Here is a 23,013-nt window from a genome sequence, read left to right on the forward strand (position 1 = left end):
ATGCAGATTAATGATAATCAAAATACTGTTGCCTTAACCAACACAGTTGATTCTAGCACGTCTTCAATCAGCCTCAGTTCTTCTGGAAGCTCTACATCAGGGAAACCTTTTTTAGGGGCAAGAGGGGGCTTCCAATCACGGAAAAACAGACGGGGCAGAAATTCCAACAGAAACAGACCTTGGACAAGGTCTCAACTCAAGAATCAATAGCAACAGTTAATCTCTCACATTATGAACTGAACCCTGCAGATATGGAATTACTCAACCATGGACTATCGTTTGTCCCTACGGTACCCAGCAACGAGTTTCAGTTCAATATTGATTTTGAAAGATTTACTAGACTTTTGGAAATAAAACTTTTCTTTGCCACCAAAAAAGATTTTGCAGACAGAACTACAATAGCACCTAACTCAACGTGGAAACCTTCTGGTCCCATGGATGTCAAAATTAAAGTCTTTAAAGACTTAGTTTATAAAGATTGTCAAAAAATCTTCAATCATTCCACTAAAACTAAATTCAAATCAAATTTGACATCTCAAGAACATACCGCTTTAACCAATCTTCAACACAACACCAATATCATCATTAAATCAGCCGACAAAGGCGAAGCTATTGTGATCCAGGATACATTAACCTACAGAATGAAAGCTCTAGAACATCTTCAAGATCCAGTAGCTTATATGCTTATTAAATTAGATCCCACGAAAAAGTTACAAAACAAAGTTCGTAAAATTACTGACACCGCTCTAAAAGCAGGATTCATTACCAACAGGGATTACCGCTTTTTGAATGTTAATCACCCATTCATTTCAAACATTTATTTTCTCCCAAAGATACACAAAGATTCAGCTAATCCACCGTTTAGACCCATTACTTCAACTCAAGGGTCGGTACTTGAACCATTATCCAGATTCGTGGACGAATTCATAAAAAATGAGGTTCCCAAATGCAAATCATATGTCAGAGATTCTAAGGATTTTCTCAATAAATTGAATTCAGTGGATGTTAATGAAGGATCCTTTACAATGGTTACACTTGATGTAGCCTCATTATACACTTCAATTCCGCAAAACGATGCGTTAGATGTCATCAAAAATACGCTAGAAAATCAACCAAAACCACAATCTGTACCCACAGAATTCATTATTGCCTTAGTAACATTAGCTATGTGTGAAAATTTCTTTAATTTTAATGGCAAACTTTACAAACAAACACAAGGGGTAGCTATGGGGGCCACTTTTGCCCCCTCGGTGGCCAATCTCTTTATGATTGCATTCGAAACATCATGGGTTGACCATTCTCCATTTGAACACCTTATAGTCTCTTGGTGGCGATACATTGATGACGTCTTCATGCTTTGGAAGGGGTCTGAGAAACAACTACAGGCCTTTGTTTCTTGGCTCAATATGTGTAACACCCATATACAGTTTACCTTCGCATTTTCCACCATGCATATTCACTATTTGGACATAGAAATCATCATTCAACGAGGAGGTGATAGAACTTTAATTTTAAAGCGACGTGAGGCGTTCTGGATTTTCACGCTACAAACCCTTTATCCAAAAGGGTTGAACGACAAGATCGACTGGTCAAGTTATTATTAACATCGTTTATTATCAACACTGCGTTTTTTGCTGTTTGTTTTGTTACTTTTTCTTTTGATGTTTTAGTATGTTAGCCATTCTTTAGGCTGAAGATAAAAAATTTTTTTTGTATGTCCATTGGTCACATGCATTCGTCTAATGACGTCGGTTCATCACGTTTTTTACGTGATGAACGTAAGTACCAGCAGGTTTATACCGGACATTTAAAAGCTGGGCGTTCTTAAAGTTCGCCGCCATTTTCAAAGAGAAAGTTTTGCAGAGGAGCTAGGTCGATTCCTGTTCCGTAAGTTGCTAGGTTAAATTTTGATCAAATAATACAGCATTGCATTGAATTTAAGGTTATTTTAAGCTATCATGTAATATAATTAATGTAACTTTTGTGTTTCAGGCACTGTCAACCATTTCCCCTGACGAAGCCACATCGGGTGAAACGGTGGCCCCGTTGGGATACAAACAGTGCTGACAACTGACTCAGATAAGTGCTTCTTAAATAATTGCACTATCTTATTAAAGTTTGGTTATTTATTTCCCTTAAAACAATTTTTAAAAAACGAAAACACAAAAAGACAAAAATATAAAAAGATTAAAAAATATTCAAAATAATTAGATGCAGCAAGCATATGCCTGATGCCAATGAATGAGATTTTGACCGAAGATTGGCAATAATTAATATTGTGCTGGATGACTCGGTCTCTGAGGCACGGCTATGCTTGTTTCAAAATCTAACAGGAAGTAATTTTGTATCTCTAGAATTGAATTGATACTTCCTCAAGTACTTGCATTTTGGTTTAACCATATAAGATACCCAATTTAGGCTTGGGAACCTAGGATAAGACACCCTAATCATTGGCTTTGGAACCAGAAAGATACCAACAAAAGGCTTTGGAACCTTGACAAAGAAACCAAATGCGAGGCTTGGGAACCTGGACGAAGTGGCCCACCCGTGGCTGGTATTGCACAGCTATCGGGCGTGACCCCTATGGCGATGGGGTTGCCAGTTCAAACTCTTGAACTGGTAGTGACAATGTCACCATGGACCAACGCAATAGAGTAGTAGTAATACTACGTCAATACAAAACTGTAACTTTAAAAATGACAGAACTATGTTGAAATAGAGGTTGTTGCCGTGGCAACGTCTCCCAACTTTGTCCCCCTTTTTCAGCCATTGTTAACCTGGGTTGAAAAATGAAGTCCACTTTTCTAGGGGGTTTAAAATATGCTCTTTCTAATGAGACTGATTTGAAAGAGTTTCTAAAAGGTATTTTTCTGTAAAAGCAGGCTGAAAATACCCTATTTTTGGCCTTTTTACACAAATTAGCAACTTTATACTTAATTTGTAAACTAATGGAAAGAGCTTTGAGGTTGAAATTGTACTTTTGAAAACAACGTTGTACTGAGACATTATGCGCCAAATTTCGCATTTATTACTCAATTATTGTGGGAGCTAAGTAATGTCAAACTTTGACTTTTTTTGGAGCACTAATTTTTTCGGCCAAGTTTACTGTAATTCAGGCATTCAATCAGTGCTCGGCAAAAATTGTTATTGGTAGCAATGAACAGAGCTCAAAAAGTTGTGCAGGGTAGCTAAGTTTCAGTTTTTTTGGAAACACAGCTCGGGAGATATTGTGTCTCAAAGTTGTCAGAATGTCATTGTCGTACTGTATTTCATTGTGGTATGGGGTCAAACAAATGGCTATATCCCCACAAATATTCCACAGGCGAAACTAAAACTTTACCGAAGTTCGTTTGAGACATGGTGGACTCTGCATATGAAGTTTCATCAAAATCCGTGATGGTCATGCAGGGCACTTTCCAAGAATCTGATCACTTGACATGGAATGACCCAGTTGTTTTTTTTTTGCTCCCTATCATCCCCTTGCTTTATTACATAAGCCACGGAAGCAACTCCCAGTGGAGTTTAGGGCTAGCCTCCTCTACTCGTTTCAGGCCACTTTGGGTAGCTTATTAGGTTGAAGGGGGGACCCAGAAGTTGATGGATTTACTGCCCGAACATGGGATTTGACCTAGGGAGAGAGAACAAATCTTTTTGAGACTGGGAGTGGGAGGGAGAGGGGGGGTATAGTATATCTGGAGCATCTTCAAGACGATGAAGGGGTATTGCAGGTGTTCGACATTCTTCAGCTCCCTGAGAGGGACACTTGGAGTAATCACTTCGTTTATGGCCAGATTAGTCATTACATGGCATCCCTCGTCAGAGCACACTTAGAAACGCAGATGAGGCTAAATTGTGAGAAATTTTTGATATAGAATTAGCTGAACCGTTAACGGTGTCCGGGTTATACAAGGCGATTCACCTCTTGCTCCCGAGTAAGGATCTTCTTGGTTGTCACAGGGCTTGGGAAAGAGATCTGAATATGGATTTGAATACCTGGGATATTATTGCCAATATCAGGATCCTGCCCCAATTGATGCAGAGTGCTTGGCTCCGGAGTGTTATTATAGGGTTCTATTGCGGGCCTATCTCACACGGCAGCAATTGTACTATAATGGGAGTGCTCCCTCCCCGCTATGTCTTAAATGTGGACAGCAGGAGCACTCCTTTGGGAATGCATTTTGGTATTGCCTTAAAATTCAACAGTTTTGGCAGAGGGTGGTTACCCTTTTGACAGTCCTTTTAGGCAGGCCCATTACAGGCACAGTTAATATTGGAAACACCCACTGCATTTGGACGGATGAATAGGGGACCTCGTCCGATATGTCGTAAAATGTGTTTGATGGCCCGCAAATGTATTTCGCCAATCTGCTCCCTGCCTACTGGCACTGGCATAAAATGCTCCATCAGTTGGTCAACTGGGAAGTCCTTGATGCAAGGGGGACTAGGAAATGGAAATTATACTTCTACCATACCTGGAATCCACATTTGCATGCATTATCTGCTATGCAGCACAGTATGTTATTGAACAAATTTTGACAGTACTCATTGATGTTTTTTCTGATGTGTGGGGGTGGAAAAAGTGCAGTGATGGGGTGGGGCGGGATATAGGGAGGGTTGGTTTGTGGTGGGGGGGTAGGGGAGAGGAGGATAGTGGTGGGGTGTTTAAGTATAGTTTTGTTGGTATATAGGGGAGACAGCTACTATATGTTGATGATGTGTACTTGCTGTGTTTGTTACTGTGAAGTTGCTGATAATTCTCAATAAACTAGATTTGAACATAAAATGCATAACATATCAAAGTAGCTGTGAATCAAGACTGTCCAAAGTATAAATTACCCATGTCTTAGATATATGTCTTCTTCTTGGTCTCATTCCAAAAGGCAGCTTTTGATTTTGTTACAATTTATTTTTCATTCTTATCATCACTTTCTGCAGACATAGTGACGTGCAAAATGCACAAATACACCACAAATTATCATGAGAACTGCAACATGACTTAAAAAAAAGACTGAGATGACCTAACAAAAAAGAGTTATCATAAAACTGTTCTTTTCATTCTTTAAGTATGTATAAGAATTCATACTTTTTATGTACTTTGCACGCTTACTACATATACCCTGCTTGATGTATGTAGTAAGTGGCTAGGGAATTACCTATCGTTAGCCCCGTGAAGTAGGGACCAGGGGCACACAATCACACTTACTGGTTGAAGGACTGAGCCAGGACTGGTATGCACCAGGAGGTTGAAAAAGCAGGTCCAGGTAAAAGAATGGATCTTCCTGGATCCCCCACATATGCCCTTAATTACACATCTCTCTGTTTTGCCTGCTGCTGGATTACAGTTTGAGTGTCACAAGCCTTTACGCCAACATGCTCTCTCACTCTCTCTGGTTCCAACCCCAGAACAAAAGAATGTTGTGTCAGAGAAGACAGGATCTGGCAGATAATGAGAAGGTCTGTTGACATAAGGGATCTTGGCAGCCAAACAGCAGTCCAGCCAGCATTTGCTGTTGACTCTTGCCTGCCCTAGGAGCTCCTAGGATGGTAAAATTATGTCCTTACCTGATAATTTTCTTTCCTTTAGTCACAGCAGATGAATCCAGAGACTAGTGGAATTAAGTCCATCAACCAGCAGGTGGAGATAGAGAGCACTGAGTTGTCCTCAGGTATATTTTGGATACACAGTATAGGTCAGGGGTAGGGAACTCCGGTCCTCGAGAGCCGTATTCCAGTCGGGTTTTCAGGATTTCAGGAGATCTATTTGCATGCACTACTTTCAATGCATATTCATTGGGGAAATCCTGAAAACCTGACTGGAATATGGCTCTCGAGGACCAGAGTTCCCTACCCCTGGTATAGGTCTTCTCAAAGCAGTTGAAATAAAGCACATAAAAGGCATGAGACATATGAAACATATGCAATTCAATTCCCAAACCACTGATGTTATAAACTTGAGAATGCAATTTCAGCCGAAAGGCATGCCCAAACCGTGCCTGAGAACGACAAACCCCGCAACAGGGTGGGGCTCTGGATTCATTTGCTGTGACTAAAGGAAAGAAAATTATCAGGTAAGGGACATAATTTTACCTTCCTTGTAATCAACAGCAGATGAATCCAGAGACTAGAGGGATGTACCAAAGCAATCTAAATGTATGGAGGGAAATAAACAAGCGAACGTGAAATCCCCCGTCCCCAAATCCTGCCCTGCAGCACACGTCCAAGGAGATACAAAATTCCAGAGAGTATGTATCCCACGATCATACAGAGGCTAACCCCCATTGCACATGTGAGCAGGAGCAATCCTCACCTGAGAGCACCATGCTGTGGAATTCACAGCTACAGTGCCCCTCCAAGAATAGTATGAGTGCAAAGCAGCATCCTATTGTGACTCCCCATCTAACTGAAGCACTCTCAAAGCACAAAGTCCATAAGGCACCCACAGGAGGCAAACTGCTGACCAAAGTCAAGAAGAATGCCAGAGGAGAGGGAAGGCATCCCCTTGTAGCCAGACACTATTCTGTACCCGGGCCATGAAGTGTCAAGTGGCTTTCCCAGAGTCCCAAGGAGATACAGTGGCAACCTCAGGCACTGAGGTAGCTGATCCAACCTCTAGTTCACTCCTCCACATGTATGAACCAAGGAGTGAAAGAATAAACTCTAAGCAAGAGAGAAAGAGCTGTAAAATAGCCCGCAACTAGCCTAGCCACAGCTAACAGTTAGCTGGCCGGGACTAAACAAGGCACACTAGGCCATAAGCGAAATGGCGCCCTGCCTGTGCAGCGGCGACTGGGGCCGGCTGGTCAGTGGCGGCAAAGCCAGCACTGCCAAAGGCGGCTTCCCTCCTCCAAGAGGAGAAAGACTGATGGTGGCAGCGACGGCAGCTGCAGCAACAGCCCCTCTCCCCCAAGCTGTGGCGGAGGGAAGGGCTTTAGCTGATCACCCTCAGGGTCTCCTATTGCCCGCTGCTGCCCGACCTAGCTGCAACCAGTGGACTCCAGCAAAGTACAGCCGCCATGACATCACACTCACCCATACCATCATGGTCAACCTGAACCGGCACAGGGAGAGGGAAGCAGCATTGCAAAAGCCCTCCCATGTCACTAACAGCAGCACTCCAAAACACAAACACCCCCCCTCCCCTACCCATAGACAGGGAGGGAGGGAACGGAGTAACCAACTGCACTCCCGAAAGATGGGGAGGGTGAAAAATCAACTGCTAAACATGACCGCTCGCGACTAATGCCGAAACAGCCTCAGCTTCCCTATGCGGGACAGGAATTTAAAAAAAACTCCTCCTACCGGTGCCTCTCCAAAGAGAACAGCGACCTCTGTAGCTCCACTCCCACAGAACAAGTGAGCTTATGGGATTCAGGTATCCAAGTTATTTCGGGGGGGGGGGGGGGGAAGGACTTGGGAGAGTCCTGGTATTGACCCCCCAAGTTGGCACAATACAGCCAACATCTCACAGCTCAACTGAGGCCTGAACCATGGGAATATTTCTCATCTGAGGCCTGAGCCACGGGAATATTTTTCTTTTCTGATCCAGGAAACTGAAGCTGGTAGCTGCAGCCAAGTTTGGCTCAAAACCCACCACAGAATCCAGGAGCTGTGAAGAACCCATCCATCAGCCTGCTGAAGATAGAATATACTGGTTGGCCAGGAGGCTGTGCATCCAAGATATACCTGAGGACAACTCAGTGCTCTCTATCTCCACCTGATGGTTGATGGACATAATCTCACTAATCTCTGGATTCATCTGCTGTTGATGACAAGGATGACAAGGATGACCATATATCAATAATCACATAGTGCTGCTAAGAAAAAAATAAAGAGGTAAAACAATCTTGGAAAATCTGTTTTTAACCAAGGTTAGCCATGGTAAAATTAAGGAAGTATGCACCCATTTTCAACCTCACTGGAATCATGTTTAGGACAGAATGCACAAAAGTGCACACACAGACTACATTAACATATTTTAAGCAGAATTCTACCCTTAGAAAAATCAGAGGAAGTGACCATGTGTTCTTTGTACTTGAAGATGAGAGCATGCATATTTTTCCCTCAACATTTGAGTCTAGGTCAAACTGCGATCTCAGCACTGTGGCAGCACTAGTTCCCACCAGGACTGGATCCAGCTGAATCAAGCAACCTTTCTCCCCAGAATGGCTGGGCCTGCCCAGATGCAGACTTATTCCCACCAGAAGCACTGGATCCACCCAGATCAAGTACTAGTTCCCACCACAACAGTGTGATCTATCAGATCCAGGAATAATTCTAACCAGAAGAGTTGGATCCAGCACTAGTTTCTACCACAAGGACTGGATCTACCCGGATGCACCGCTAAATCTAACCAGGAATGGATCCTAAGAAAACACTACTTATTCTTACCAGAAAAGCTGGATCCACTCAGATCTTACATTTATTCCCACCAGAAGGTGGTACTTGGAAATTTGAGGGCCTTACTCTTGGGAAATAGGAAGAAAAAGTGCTGATTTCGGTGGGATCTGGCTATAATTTATAACTGAAACTGATTCACCAGAATTTAGCTGTTATTCCCACCGAGAAACAAAAAAGAAAACAAACATGCAATTCTCTTCTGGTGGTGAGGAGTGTTGAATTTCTTTAGATCCAACCCTACAAGCACATATAGCACAGTTACTTACCGTAACAGGTGTTATCCAGGGACAGCAGGCATATATTCTCACATGTGGGTGACGTCATCTACGGAGCCCCGATGCGGACAGCTTATCAAGCAAACTTGATTGAAGATTTAAGTTTGCTCTGCTGCACCACGCATGCGTGCCTTCCTGCTCCACTAGAGGGCGCATCCCCTCCTCGTGGTCTCCAGTTCACATATCCAGCAAAGAAGCCAACCTTGGGGAGGTGGGCGGGTTGTGAGAATATATGCCTGCTGTCCCTGGATAACACCTGTTACGGTAAGTAACTGTGCTTTATCCCAGGACAAGCAGGCATGATATTCTCACATGTGGGTGACCTCCAAGCTAACTGTGAAGGGATGGAGGGAAGTTGGCAATTTAAGCAAACAGATTATGCAAAACCGACTGGCCAAACCGGCCGTCGCTCCTGGACAGTGTATCCAGACAGTAGTAGGAGGTGAAAGTATGAACCGAAGACCACGTGGCAGCCTTGCAGATTTCCTCAATAGGTGTGGACCGGAGGAAAGCTACCGAAGCTGCCATCGCTCGGACCCTATGTCCCGTTACCCGACCATGCAGCGCGAGACCAGCCGGAGCATAGCAAAAGGAAATACAAGCGGCCAACTAGTTGGACAAGGGGCGCTTGGAAACTGGGCGCCCCAATCGATTGGGGTCGAAGGACAAAAACAATTGTGGAACTGTCCGATGAGACTGAGTGCGTTGGAGGTAAAAGGCCAACGCTCTCTTACAGTCTAGTGTGTGGAGCGCCACCTCTCCGGGGTGAGTGGGGCTTTGGAAAAAACACCGGTAAAACAATGGACTGATTGAGATGGAAATCAGACACCACTTTAGGCAAAAACTTAGGGTGAGAGCGGAGAACCACCTTATCATGATGGAACACAGTAAAAGGCGGATCCGCCACCAGGGCTTGCAGTTCACTTACCCGCCGAGCGGAAGTGAGTGCAAGCAGGAAAATTACCTTCCAAGTGAGAAACTTAAGGTGACATTTGTCAAGGGGCTCAAACGGAGGTTTCATGAGTTGAGCCAGAACCACATTTAGATCCCAAACCACCGGGGGAGGTTTGAGAGGAGGATGGACAGTCAGGAGGCCCTTCATGAAGCGAGAGACCAAGGGATGGAGTGAAAGGGCCTTCCCATCCAGGGGCTGATGAAAGGCAGCAATCGCACTAAGATGTACTCGAATGGAATTGGTCTTCAGGCCGGAGTGAGATAAATGAAGTAAGTACTCCAGAACCAAAGACACAGGTACCGACACCGGGTCCTGGCGGTGAGAGGGACACCAGGACAAGAATCTAGTCCACTTCTGGGAGTGGCAGATTCTAGTCGAGACCTTCCGAGAGGCCTCCAAAACCTCCCTGACCGACTGAGATATAGGGAGAGAGGTCAGGGGGAAAGAAACCAAGCAGTCAGATGAAGAGACTGAAGATTGGGATGTAACAGTGAACCCCTACTCTGAGATAGTAGAGAGGGAAACACAGGCAGAAGCAGAGGTTCTCGAACACTGAGTTAAAGTAGTAGGGAGAACCAAGGCTGGCGGGACCACCGAGGAGCAATAAAGATCAGAGTGGCCCGTACCGATTTGAGATGGACCAGCGTCCACAGAATCAGTAGGAAAGGCGGAACGTGTACAGGAACCCTCCCTCCCAATCCAGGAGGGAGGCGTCGGCCTCGAGACGGTCCGGGGAGTATATCCGGGAGCAAAAGAGAGGCAGTTTGTGAATGAGGGGGGAGGCGAACAGATCTATCTGAGGCGTCCCCCACCTGTTGAACACTTTTCGCAAGACCTGAGAATGCAGGGACCACTCGTGCGGCTGGAGGAGGCAACTGAGCCTGTCCGCCAGACAATTTCGCTCCCCTTGTATGTAGACTGCTCGAAGGAAGATGTTGTGGGACGCAGCCCACTTCCAGAGACGGAGAGCCTCCTGACAGAGGGACCAGGACCCTGTCCCACCTTGTTTGTTGACATAATACATCGCCACCTGGATGTCCGTACGGATGAGAACCACCTGGTCGTGAAGTAGATGTTGAAAGGCCACGGCGGCGAGATAGATGGCCCGGAGCTCCAGCACGTTGATGTGGCAGTGGCGATCTTCTGCTGACCACATCCCCTGAGTGCGTAGACCATCCAGATGAGCCCCCCAAGCGTAATCCGACGAGTCCGTGGTGAGGACCTTGTGGTGTGGGGGGGGGGCGAGGAAGAGTAAACCGTTGGAAAGATTCGAAGAGTCGGCCCACCAGCGGAGTGATCTTTGCAAGGAAGAAGTCACTGTCACGGGGCGGGTGATCGAGTCTCGATCCTGACGCCATTGAGAGGCCAAAGTCCATTGCAGGATCCGCAGATGGAGACGGGTGAAGGGAGTGACATGGACGGTGGAGGCCATATGGCCCAGAAGTGTCATCATTTGTCGTGCCGGGACCGAGTCCCGCATCGAGACTTGTCGGCTCAGAGTTACCAATGCCTCCAGACGCGGAGGAGGAATGAAGGCACGGAGACGGACCGTGTCTAGCACGGCCCCGATGAACTGTAAGGACTGAGAAGGGCACAGCTGGGATTTCGGGAAGTTTACCTCGAATCCCAGGCCTTGAAGGTAAATAATAGTCTGTTGGGTCGCTGAGATAACCCCCTCCCTGGACGGGGCCTTGATCAGCCAATCGTCTGGGTAGGGGAATACTTGAAGACCCTGGGAACGCAAGGCAGCTGCGACCACCACAAGACACTTTGTGAAGACCCGAGGGGACGAGGCCAGGCCAAAGGGGAGGCCCCGATATTGTAGATGTAGGTCTCCCACCTGAAAGCGCAGGAATCTGCGGTAAGCGTGATGCACCGGAACGTGTGTGTAGGCCTCCCTCAGATCGAGGGAGCAGAGCCAATCGCCCTCGTCGAGTAGATGGTAAAGAATCGGGAGGGAAAGCATCCGAAACTTTTCCCGTACCAGAAACTTGTTGAGGCATCTCAGGTCCAGAATCGAACGCAGGTCTCCCGTCTACTTCGGTACTAGGAAGTAACGGGAGTAAAACCCTGGTCCCCGTTGGCGGGGGGGGGGGACCACTTCCACCGCCCGCAGGCGAAGAAGGTCTCGGGCCCCCGAGAGGAGGGGCAACTGCGTCCGTGGGAAGGAGGCCTGGCGGTGGCGCGGAGAGGGCAAGCCCCCATCCGCGCATCTCGTCAAAAGGATGGAGCCGGCTTGGCTGGGGCAGTCGGTTGGGATTTCGACAATGCCCTAGAATGAGCCTGTTGACGCCTTGGTGGAGGTCTCGAAAAGGCCAGGGTGGACTTTTGCGGGTAACGGCGAGGCGTACCCCGTAGGGGACGAGAAGTGGCCGGTTTAGGCTTGGGACGCACGAGGGAGGCAAACGACCGCTCATGTTCCGACAAGCGTTTTGTAGCCGCTTCAATAGTGTCGTCAAAGAGTTCCTTACCGACACAAGGAAGATTAGCCAACCGGTCCTGTAGGTTGGGGTCCATGTTGACCAGGCGCAGCCACGCCAGCCGGCGCATGGCCACAGCAAAGGCAGCGACCCTCGAGGAAAGTTCAAAGCCGTCGTAAGCCGCATGAAACAGGTGGAGACGAAGGCTAGAGAAAACCTCTAGTAGGAGGCCAAACGCCCCTCTTCAAGAGGCCGGCAGGTCTGTCGCGAAGGCGTTAAGTAGCCCAAGCAGATGTGTAAGATAGGATGAAAAGGTGAACGTGTAGTTCAGCACTCTGGAGGCCATCGTCGAGTTCTGGTACAGACGGCGGACGAATTTGTCCAGGGTCCAGCCCTCGCGCCCCAGAGGGACCGCAGCGGAGACCCGGGAGGGGTGAGCCTTCTTCAATGAAGATTCCACCGACAGCGATTGGTGGGAGAGCTGTAGCTGCTCAAACCCCGGACAGGGTACCGTACGGTACTTTGATTCCATTTAGGAGGGGACGGCCGTCACCATATAGGGAGTCTCGAGGTTCCTAATGAAGGTCTGCCGGAGCACAGGGTTCAACGGGAGCCGGAGGGCCTCCCGGGGCGGAAAGGGCATATCCAGCTCCGCCAGGTACTCCTTGGAAAACCTCGAGTCCGATTGGAGGTCCAAGTCAAGGGCGCGTCCCATGTCCTGGACGAACCTCGTAAAAGAAGGGCGGGAAGTTCCCGTAGCCCCATGCGGGGACGGGGAACGAGACCTCCGTCTTGCTGAGAAGGACGGAGAAGCTTCCCTCGAGTAGCGAGGCTCACATTCAGACCCTCTATCTGAGACCGGTGAAACGCTGTGAAAGCGCTCCGAGGTCGAGGATCTACGTCGCCTCGAGAAGCCCCTCGGGGACGCCGCCGGGGTAAGAGGCACCGACCGACCTCTCCCCGAACTCCCTCGGTGAAAGCCTGGAGCCTCGGCCCGGGTCCCCGGACCGTGGGGGAGTGAGCAAGATGCGAGGGTTGGTGAGCGACAACTCCGCCATCTTGAGCTGTTCCCCGGAGCGAGATGTCGGGGAGCGACCCCGTCGCGAAGGCGAGCTCCGGGGTTTCTTTGAACTCCGTCGACCCGAGGTCTCGGCATGCTTCGAGCAGCGTTTCGCCCCGCGGGGGAAGAACGCCTCCATGAACTCGGTGAGGTATCTGAGGAGGACGATAGGCGCCGGGATCAGCGCAACTTGCCCTGAGGTACTTCGACGCGAGGCTCAGGCTGGTCCGGCGCACGCGAGGTCGAGGTCAGGGCCGGAGTAAGGTGAGCGAGGGCCGTGGACAGCTCCGATTATATCATCGCCCGGAGCATGTCTTGGAAAACCGGCACGGACAGCATCGAGGGCATGTCCGAGGCCGGAGTGCACTCCACCGGGGGCGACCTCTTGTCAGAGTATTCCCGTGTGGTGGAGGCACGGCCCGAAGAGTTAGAGGACTTGGTCGGAACCGAAGGCAAGGTGGTTCCACCATGCCCGGTCGATGTCCCCGAGGCTGGCTTCTTCGCTGGTGCGGAACCTGAGGAAGGAATAGGGGACTTACCTGGAGCCGAGGACTTCAGGGAACCCGAGGTCTTCGGGGTCGAGTCCCGAGGTGGGGCCGGGGGAGCCGGGGCCAAGTTCAAGGCCGGGGCCGAAGCCGGGGCTGACTTCGAGGCCGAGGGCTGGTTGACCGCAAAAAGGTCCTCCATCCTGGCCCTACGCCGACGGAGCGCCCGGTTTTTGGAAAGTGGCGCACCGGGGGCAGGACTCGGTGGGATGATCAGCACCCAAACACCTGATGCACCAACGATGCGGGTCGGTAAGCGAAAGCAGACCGGGTGCACTTGTTAAACCCGGGCAGGGGCCGGAACATAAGATGAAAAATAGGCAGCGGCCAGGGAGGCCACGCGGCCGCGACAACCCGGGGGCCCCCGGCGGTCAAAAACGAACCGTGACTCGCAATTCGATGGCAGGAACAAAAATAAAACAATAAAAAGGCGCACAGCGACTTCCGATTAAATTAAAATAAGAAATCGCGGTGAAAGAAGGCACATGGGGCAGAGCCCAAGAAATACAGGACTTCTTGGCTCCGCGGAAAAAATCGAACTGGAGACCACGAGGAGGGGATGCGCCCTCTAGTGGAGCAGGAAGGCACGCATGCGTGGTGCAGCAGAGCAAACTTAAATCTTCAATCAAGTTTGCTTGAAAAGCTGTCCGCATCGGGGCTCCGTAGATGATGTCACCCACATGTGAGAATATCATGCCTGCTTGTCCTGGGATAATAAAATTTTCTCTGCAATTACTCCAGGGTGATCCAAGATAGATAGCTGCCATGGATAGTTGTAGTAGATCCTTCACCTGCTTGTTTGCACTGAGATAGATAAATAGAGAGGCAAGCAGCCAAATCAACTGGCTCACTCAGCTGCTAAATCTTCAACTGAGTCTACTGATACTTTTGTAATCCAAGGAGGAACCAAAAGTTCAAATATGGTTGTTATTTTCCTGCTATGATCTGCTCTAGATTGAAAATAATCAGGATCTACTGGGAATGAACCATCATTGAGCCCAGATTCAAGAGCTCCTTCTCCTTAGCCATGTGCAGTGAACTTACCGTTGGAACTTCTGAACCAAGATTGGTGGTGTTTCTCCAAGGATTCCATTGTTCAAGAATTCCTTCTCCTTAGCCTTGAGCAGCGCGGGACCAGGCAGGAAGTGCAAAGGTTGCGCTCCTGCATTGTGCGTCGCTCTTCATAGAGGCAGCTGTCCAGAAGGAGACTACGCTGGACCACCGCCACTTAAAAAAGGTCCCGGGGAGGGGGGGGGGGAAGGCGTGGTATATTCTGTCTATAAGACGCACCCCCTTTTTGGGGGTGGAAAAAGTGTGTCTTATGGTCCGAAAAATATGGTACATTTTTTTTTAGTCTACATTTTTACCTGTGATCCCTATATCAACCAGACCCCTGAGGAAGGCTGTGTAGGGTCTGGTAGGACAATTGCATGTGGACTATAAACTTGGATTTACATTTGTATTTTTATGGTTTTATTGTGAAGAGCGAATAATAAATCATCTTTCAGATCATCCACATCCACAGTTTTTTTGTTCACATACATTATAATGTCTATCTATGTAGTTTGTTCAGTTTAATTTCTGGCCTGTCTTCATTTCTTTTAAAGGAAAAGATTCACTGTACTTTTTATTTTTTCAATTGTGCCAGGAGACCAAAGAAAAATCTAAAAGAATCCTAAAATGCTTCTTCTCGCCAATTAAGCAATACCTGAAAGGTGGCTCAAAAGGACTACAAGTATTGATGAAGTATGAAACTATAAAGCACAATTGAATTAACTCTGGATTGTGCAATATTTAGTTGCAAAATAAGGGTTCACGTTTTCACTTACCTGAAAATGTGTCAGTTGTATGAAACAAATGGATTTTAACTGCCAGTGCCAAGAGATTCAGTCGTTTGATCGGTGTCAGATTTCTTTCTACATCACAACTATTAATTTCTGATTATTTAAAGTCTCTACCCATCATTCCCATTCAACAGAACAAACAAAAAAAATATTTACAGTATTTTACAACAAAAAGACTCGCCTTTATACCTTCATTGAGGGTGTCTCATTAACTCAGCTTACAATAACACAACTTCCAAGAAAAGACCAACTACCACGATGAGCCCCAGAATAAACCCCCCCCCAAAGAATAAAAAGGCCAAAGTTTGTATTTATTCGTGGAATATACCTTGTAATGAACTGCTGGGAGGTTGGTGAGAGAACTCTGACAGCCCAGGCACACTTGCTTTTCTGCCCCTGCGACTTGGTTTCCAAGTAGGAAGTAGATTAATTGCAATTTCCGTTGGTGTTGGGAGTTGGGAGGGAGGCGGAACGAGAGAAGAGGTGCAGGGAAATCTGCTGCAAAAAAAAAAAAAAAAGGAGAGGAGCTGGCGTGTCCGAGCTCCAGGCCCCCGTGAGCCTCGGAAAACATCACCACCGCGAATAATGGCGAAACAAACCAGGAAGCGGTTTTGATCAGGACAAAAAAAAAAAAAAAAATTTGAGTCGGATTTTTTTATTTTGCAAAGAAAACAAGCGCGCACAAAAAATAAAAGAGAAGGGAGCTCGAATCCGGCCTGTGCAGACCGACACCAGGAGGAGGAGGAGGAGGAGCAGCAGCAGCGGTAACAGTCGCCCCAGGACGTTCACTCTTGCCAGGCTGGGCCCGCAAAAGCGAGAGAACAACCGACCCCCCCCCCCCCCAAATCGAGGCGAATTTGAACCCGCCTTGGCGTAACTGCAGCGGCAGCACCGGGGCCTGAACGAACGGCGATCTGAGGAGGGGGGGGGGGAGGCGGCGGCGGCGGCGAAAAGAGAAGCCTTTTACGTGAGGAAAAAGAAGAAGATCCTCCCGGCCCATACTGGTCGTTGTTGTTTTTGTTATTTATTCCGGATTTCTGTCCTTGGGCTTTTTTTTTTTTTTCTTTCTTTTATTTCCTCCACACTGGGATTTACCGCGATTTCGTCTTAAAACATGTGAAGCCAGGAGACGGCTCGGCCACGTCCTGATCGTTATTATTTCTCTCCTTCACTGTGAAATTTGTGTTAATTGTCAGGGGGGGGGGGGCAGAGAGGTCTTTGGCAAGGCTCTCTCTTTTTTTTTTTTTTTTTTTTGTCACTTCCCCCTTTCTTCCTCGGTTATCTTTGCTCCCGCCCCCTTCTCTTCTTCTGTGTGTTTACTGAGGAGTTGCTTTTTTTTTATTATTACTATTTTTTTTGTCTGCTGGTTTCTACCTCTTTTTTTTTTTTTTTCTTCTTCTTCTTTCCTTTCCTCCATGCTGGATGTGTTTGGGCCTCAGGACAGAGCCTCCTCTTCTTCCCACCACAACAGCCCATGAACATGGGGGATTTCTATGACCCAGAGCACCCAACTGAGTAAGTATTTTATTTAACCATTTATTTTAGTCTTTATTGAACAAAAAAAAAAAAAAACCCAAAAAACGCATTTTCACTAGTCTGAACAAAAGTCCCCTGAAACACAGTGAAGCAAATGATTCAGTTGCGTACGAGTATTTTGCTGAACATTTTCTCAGGGTATTTTTTTTTTTTTGTTGTTTGTTTGTTTTGCCTTTCTATTCTTGCTTTTATTTAGGGATGGAAAAACCCAGTAAGAGCCCAGGTTTGTCTTTATGGCAGGATTAAGAGAGCTTTATTAAACAACATCCACATAAAGAGAAAAGGTGTGGAGCTGTGGGGAGTGTTTAGATGGTATATGGAGAGGCAACTGCATAAACATTTTGCATTTTTTTTTTTCTGCATACCTTGGGAACGTGAGGCCCCCTCGTCCACTCATTTGACGGTTTGTTTTTATTTTTTTTAGCACATTTCACCCTTGAGCATTTGATTCTTGCACACTTTAGAAACACGAGGCCCATTTAGGCTCACTGCAAACCCCAATCTTACTCTCCCTAAACCTTACCCTGCTACACGATTAGGCAGAAAGGTAAACCGTAAGGCTTTGTAGTGAGCCCCAAGTAAGGCTTTAGGGGAATTCTTGTGGTACTGTTCATTAGGGATCATTAATTTTGCTACTGATCGTGCATTTTAGTGGCAAGATCAAAGTAACGACAGTAAGCTTGACTTCGCGTGCCAAAAATTACCCCTCCCCAAAACGAAAATGTCTTTATATCCGTGGGGAATTTCTCTGCTGTTAAATTTTAATGGCCTCAAGACCATAGTGGGAAAGAAAAGTTTCCTGTTTTTTCTGTCAGGGATGGTGAGAAATGGAGCTCCTATACGAGCGCTTGGCTTGTTTGTTGTGGCTACGGGTCGGGCCTAGGAGTAAATTTGTCCGCAGATGTGTGTGGCTTGTGTAGGTGTCGGGTGTGGGTGGGTTATTTTATTTATTTAAATGTTTGTATTAGGGGTGGGGGTGGGGGGACTAAGCCTCCAGAGCAGGCCTCGATTCCCGGGCTTGGGTGCGCGATGCTTGAGGTGGCGCAACATAGTAACGGAGAGCGGGCGACAGAGAGGGGGTGGTTGAGGCCCAGCACAGATTAGGAGCCTGGGGGTGGGGGAAGAACCTTGAACCTTCTTTTTCTCAATTCCTCTCATTTGGCCTGGGTGCAGGTCTTTTGCTGCCAAGGCTGCCGGAGGGGGGTTGAGACGAGGCCATGTCGTGTAAAGAGTCCACGCAAAGCACGCCCTCGGAGCCGGGGGCGAGCACTGCCTACATGACTGCAGTTATTGCTTTATTTTGTTTGTTGGTCTGATCTGTAACAGCCGGGGTGGATTCTTTTTGGGCTATGTGATAACGTTTTCTTGGACTCCACGTAAGAAAGCTTAAAGGAATGTCACACTTCAGCTTTCCATACCACCTGGTCTCATTCTCCTAGAAGACTGCACAAACCGATCACCAGTGGAAATACTACTTCAGCTTTCCAGGCTTCAGAACCTCTTGAACAAGAAATCGAAAACCATTGATTTTTTTCTACTTTGACCTTGTTGAAGGGACTCCACTTATGGGGTGCCAGGCCCATGTGCCATCTTCCTCCCAAATTTGCATCAGATGGGTGAATGTTGATGGAAGGAAGATGTGTCAGACAAGTGGATGGCTTGAAGTACTGCTCTAACACCTGCCTTGGTATTATTTCTAGTTGCCTGTCATATGATTCCACCAGTTGTAAGGGCAAGATATTGATTTTAAAAAATGTGGTTGCCATGTTGGTGCACTTGAATACATAGAAATAATCTAAACCAGGGGTGTCCAACAGGCTTCTGCATCCCCACTCTGATGAGCAGGGATGCGCGCTCCTGGTTCTCTCATTCACTTCTATTATAGCTACAGTGAGCCTCTTCAGGGGTGAGCCTCATCAGAGCGGGGATGCTGAATCATCTGTCAGCAGCGCACCTGGAGGATCGCTTTTTTGGGCCTCCCACTTTGAGCTTAGGCTCCCTGAAAATGAACATCTCCCCTGCTGTAGCTAGTGGGGATCCCCAAGTCTCACCAACTGATGGCGACCTTCTCCCCCTCCAACTTCCCAAGTTCTGCATCTGGCAGCAATATTGCAGAGCTGATGCCTCCCTCCCCCCCCCTCGGCTTTCATGCATGCATGAAAACTGTGGCAGCTTGAGGATATTGCCATTGGCGGCAAAGCTTGGAGATTTTGAGTTGCCAGACTGGAGGAAGATGTTTTCAGTTGGCAGGGCTTGGAAATCCCCACTAGCTCAAGTATTTCTAAATTGCGCTGAGGCAGGGAGAAACTTTGGTACCAATCCACTAATTTTGGGCTCCAGTCCCTCCCCCAAATCAGCTGTATATGACTATGCCACTGAATACAAAAATAATTGTGATGCACATATCCCAAAGCTAACATATTTCAGTTAATAAATTCAAAATAAAACAATTTTTTCTACCTTGTTGTCTGGATGTGTTTTTTTTCCCCATCATCCCAGTTTCTCTTTCTGCTTTTTATCTGTCTTCAACTAATTCCAGTGTCTGCTGTCCATTTTTTTTCTCCTCTTCTCTCGTTCCACTTCCTTCTTATGACTGTCTCCACCGTATTGATTTTTCCCTTTCAGCTTTCTTAACTTTTCTTTTTTGCCTCTGTCCACTCAAATCTTGCCTTCTTTCTCACCCTTCTTCTTTTTAAATGTTCAGCTACCTCTTAATTCTCCATCTTCTCTCAGTTCCTAACTCTCCCATTTCCCATCTCACTCCTTTCCCAGCCTTCTATTCCCTTCTATCTACTCCCCATTACCACATTTCTACCACTGAACTCACTGCTCTCTCACTCATCTTGTCATCTCCCTTTTGACCTCATCTACATGGCTCACCACTTTTAGAAACCCCCTCCCTCTCTCCACTGGTCAGGCTATAACTCCCTGTCCTTTTCTTTCCATCTCCTAGCATCTTCTTATCCCAGCTCTCTTTCCTCCTGCCCTCCTATGAGTCCATCTCTGCTCCTCTATCCCCATGGTCCAACATTTTGCTCCCTCTCTTTTCTGTTTTTCTTCTTCCCTCCCCCCTTGATGCTGAACAATGAAATGGAGGGGGGAAAAAGAGAGATACTGCATCTCTCTGCCTTCCACCACAGGCCTAACATTTCTCTCTACCTCCCTTCCATCCCCAGATCCAACTTCTCTCCCTTTCTCTTCCCAACTGTCCCCCATCCTATCTCTCCCCCTGCCTGCCTCCCTTCCCCAGGTCCACCATTTCTCCCTTTCTCTTCCCAACAGTTCTCCCTTCAAGTATCTCTTTCCCTCTTCCTCCACACCACCCCAGGTCCAACTTCTCTCCCTTCAGACCATTGCCCACCATCTCTCTTTGTCTTCTGTTTCTGGCCCCATAAATTTTTCCCCCCACACCCAATCTAGCACTTCTTTTAATACCCTCCCCCCTCTGTACTTAAAAAAACAAAAAAGTTCTGGAAGCTTCCTCGGCCCAGTCCCCCTTCTCTCCGCGCCCATGCATCTCTACCTCACTCCTTTCCCGCCACCATGTCCAATAATTCTCTCTCTCTCCATCTCTCCATGTGCACCATCTCTTTCCCTCTCTGATACCCAGTTTTCCTTTTTGTTCTCTCCCTCACCTCAGCATCTCTTTCCCTCACTTCCTCCATTCTTCCATCTTATGGTTCATGCTCTCTTCCTCTGGTTAAGGAGTTGGAGGAGCTGCTGTACAGCGAAAGATTAGAGAAACTCTTCTCCCTCGAACAGAGGAGATTGAGAGGGGACATGATCAAAACATTCAAGGTGCTGAAGGGGATAGACTTAGTAGATAAGCACAGGTTGTTCACCCTCTCCAAGGTAGGGAGAACGAGAGGGCACTCTCTAAAGTTAAAAGGGGATAGATTCCGTACAAACGTAAGGAAGTTCTTCACCCAGAGAGTGGTGGAAAACTGGAATGCTCTTCCGGAGGCTGTTATAGGGGAAAACACCCTCCAGGGATTCAAGACAAAGTTAGACAAGTTCCTGCTGAACAAGAAAGTGCGCAGTTAAGGCGCTGGTCTTTGACCGGAGGCCCACCGCGTGAGCGGACAGCTGGGCATTATGGACCACTGGTCTGACCCAGCAGTGGCGATTCTTATGTTCTTATTCTGTGTCCTAAGTTCATGCCCCTCCTTCCTTCCATCATTTGTCCTGTTTGTGCTCCCTCCCTCTCAAGTCCCAACATGTCCTTTTCCCTCCCTTCTGTGCTGCGGGTGTTTACCTTCTTGCCAGCTCCCTCCTCCGTCTTGCTGCAGTGTTCGCTCAAAGCCGCGGGCAACGGCTCCTACGTGCCTCCCGTGGCTGATCTGGAAGTCTTCTCTATGACGTCACGACCTCAGAGGGAACACGTCGGGGTTAGCCGCCGTAGGAGCCGCTGCCCACTGCTTTGAGCGAATACTACAGCAGGATGGAGGAGGAAGCTGCAAGAATGTAAACACCCGGGGGGGACGGCAGAGGAAAACACTGCATCGCCCTTGAGCGTGGCCGCACGAAATACCTCATGGGGCTGCATGTGGGCTGTGGGTTGGACACCCCTGGTCTAAACACTTTTTAAAAAATTGAATTAACCTAATACATTTATGATTCTTTGGAAATATTTCCCTTTATATATTTGGTTAGAAAGTAAAATGTTTATTTAAAATGAAAGATGCTTGGGATACTATGCTTTCCTGAGATTTTTCTTTGAAACTCCATTTGCTGTTAGAAATAATTGTTGGACTAACTGGAAAAGTACCTAATTGATATACATTAGTTGTAGGCCTTGACAGCCAAAAGCTGAAAATTGACAACCTTACCTTCAACTCTATTAAATTTGAAAGGGGTTGGTGGGAGGGAGGTGTTCTCGCTTCTTAAGGTCTGTTTTACTTAGGCTGTTTTCTCACGTCAGAGATGGGTAGGTGAGAGGAAACTTAGTATTTGGACTGTCCCTTCTCCTTGGCAGGTATGTTGTCATCGCAGCTGGCTTGCAAACCTCACAGCATATCCTGAAGAAAGCCAAGCAGGATGGCTGAAACGTCAGTTCTACCTGACAAAATGCAACAAGCATGATTCCAGCTGCAGAAACCTTGAGAGACCTTGTCATTTGTTGGTGCCCCCTGATAGTCCCATCTGAGGTGTTCACTTCACATATCATTCTAGCACAGATCACCCCATTCTCCGCCTCTCTCATCCTACCTTTTCCCCCTCAGACTCCTGCCCAAGTCTCTATTTGGCAGGAGTTCATCTCCCTGGAAATTCCTACCCAAACTAAGAGACTTTAAATAGTGGACCACTGGGAGCCTAATATGCACGTCCCATGCTTAGTTTCTTCCTTTCTGGTCCACAAATAACTTCAGAACTCGCAGGCTGAAATTTCTTGCTGCCATTCTTGCAAGATCAGCTAAAGGAAGTGTTCACCTGTAAGATCTTTTTTTATCACCACTAAAATGAGAGTTTGGACTGCCACAGGAAGGGCTCAGTTGTTGCAGGGAAGGCGACCTTTGAATGTATAAGAAAGGTGAAGAACTTAAGGGCTCAATTGCTGGCAGATACTTTAAAGAAAGTATGTGCTGCAGATCTACTAAAAAATAACCAAAACTTTTTCTTGGCTTCTTTACAATAATCTCCTGTTGTTTTGCTGTCCCTTGCCTTATCCCCATCATTCCTATCCATGTAAAAATCTCTCACCCCCACCTAGTCATCGACTTCAGGCACTTATTTTGTACCTGGGTCAATGAAAGATTGTGACTTTCCCAGAGCCACAAGGAGCAGCAGTGGAAATCAAACCTATTTCCTCAGGTTCTCAGCCTGCTGCACTAACAGGAATAGTGATTTTCTTGCTGCATGTCTACACTGCATTTCTCAGAGTATGGGTATTGCAGTGCCCAAGATTAGAGATTGGGTGACAGGTGCTAAAATTGGGCATTATGCAGTATAGGTAGGTAGAAAGAATTGTTCTTGTGGTGGTT

The 23,013-nt window shown here is 47.2% G+C and overlaps 2 protein-coding genes across 13 annotated transcripts in view; one reads left to right on the forward strand and one right to left on the reverse strand.

The window, feature by feature from the left end:
• LOC117354404 (tubulin delta chain-like) overlaps positions 1-16,546 on the reverse strand; it is a 112,764-nt gene extending 96,218 nt beyond the window's left edge. For 8 of the 9 annotated variants that reach the window (XR_004538201.1, XR_004538202.1, XM_033931881.1 and 5 more), the window contains exon 1: positions 15,825-16,546. Coding sequence is in view for 6 of the 9 variants with exons in the window: in XM_033931881.1 (XP_033787772.1) it covers positions 15,825-16,067 (243 nt within the window). In the remaining 3 variants the exon portion in view is untranslated. The remainder of the gene's footprint in view (positions 1-15,824) is intronic. The other variant, XM_033931882.1, reaches the window with a different exon arrangement.
• Positions 16,547-16,818: 272 nt separating this feature from the next.
• Positions 16,819-23,013, forward strand: part of SETD2 (SET domain containing 2, histone lysine methyltransferase) — a 282,749-nt gene continuing 276,554 nt past the window's right edge. For 2 of the 4 annotated variants that reach the window (XM_033931876.1, XM_033931877.1), the window contains exon 1: positions 16,975-17,011. In XM_033931876.1, the coding sequence (XP_033787767.1) occupies positions 16,990-17,011 (22 nt within the window). In that variant the 5' untranslated portion in view covers positions 16,975-16,989. Of the gene's footprint in view, positions 17,012-23,013 lie in introns of all 4 variants that reach the window. The other 2 variants (XM_033931879.1, XM_033931878.1) reach the window with 2 other exon arrangements.

This window comes from Geotrypetes seraphini, chromosome 2 (genome assembly GCF_902459505.1).
Source record: "Geotrypetes seraphini chromosome 2, aGeoSer1.1, whole genome shotgun sequence".
Lineage (NCBI taxonomy): Eukaryota > Metazoa > Chordata > Amphibia > Gymnophiona > Dermophiidae > Geotrypetes > Geotrypetes seraphini.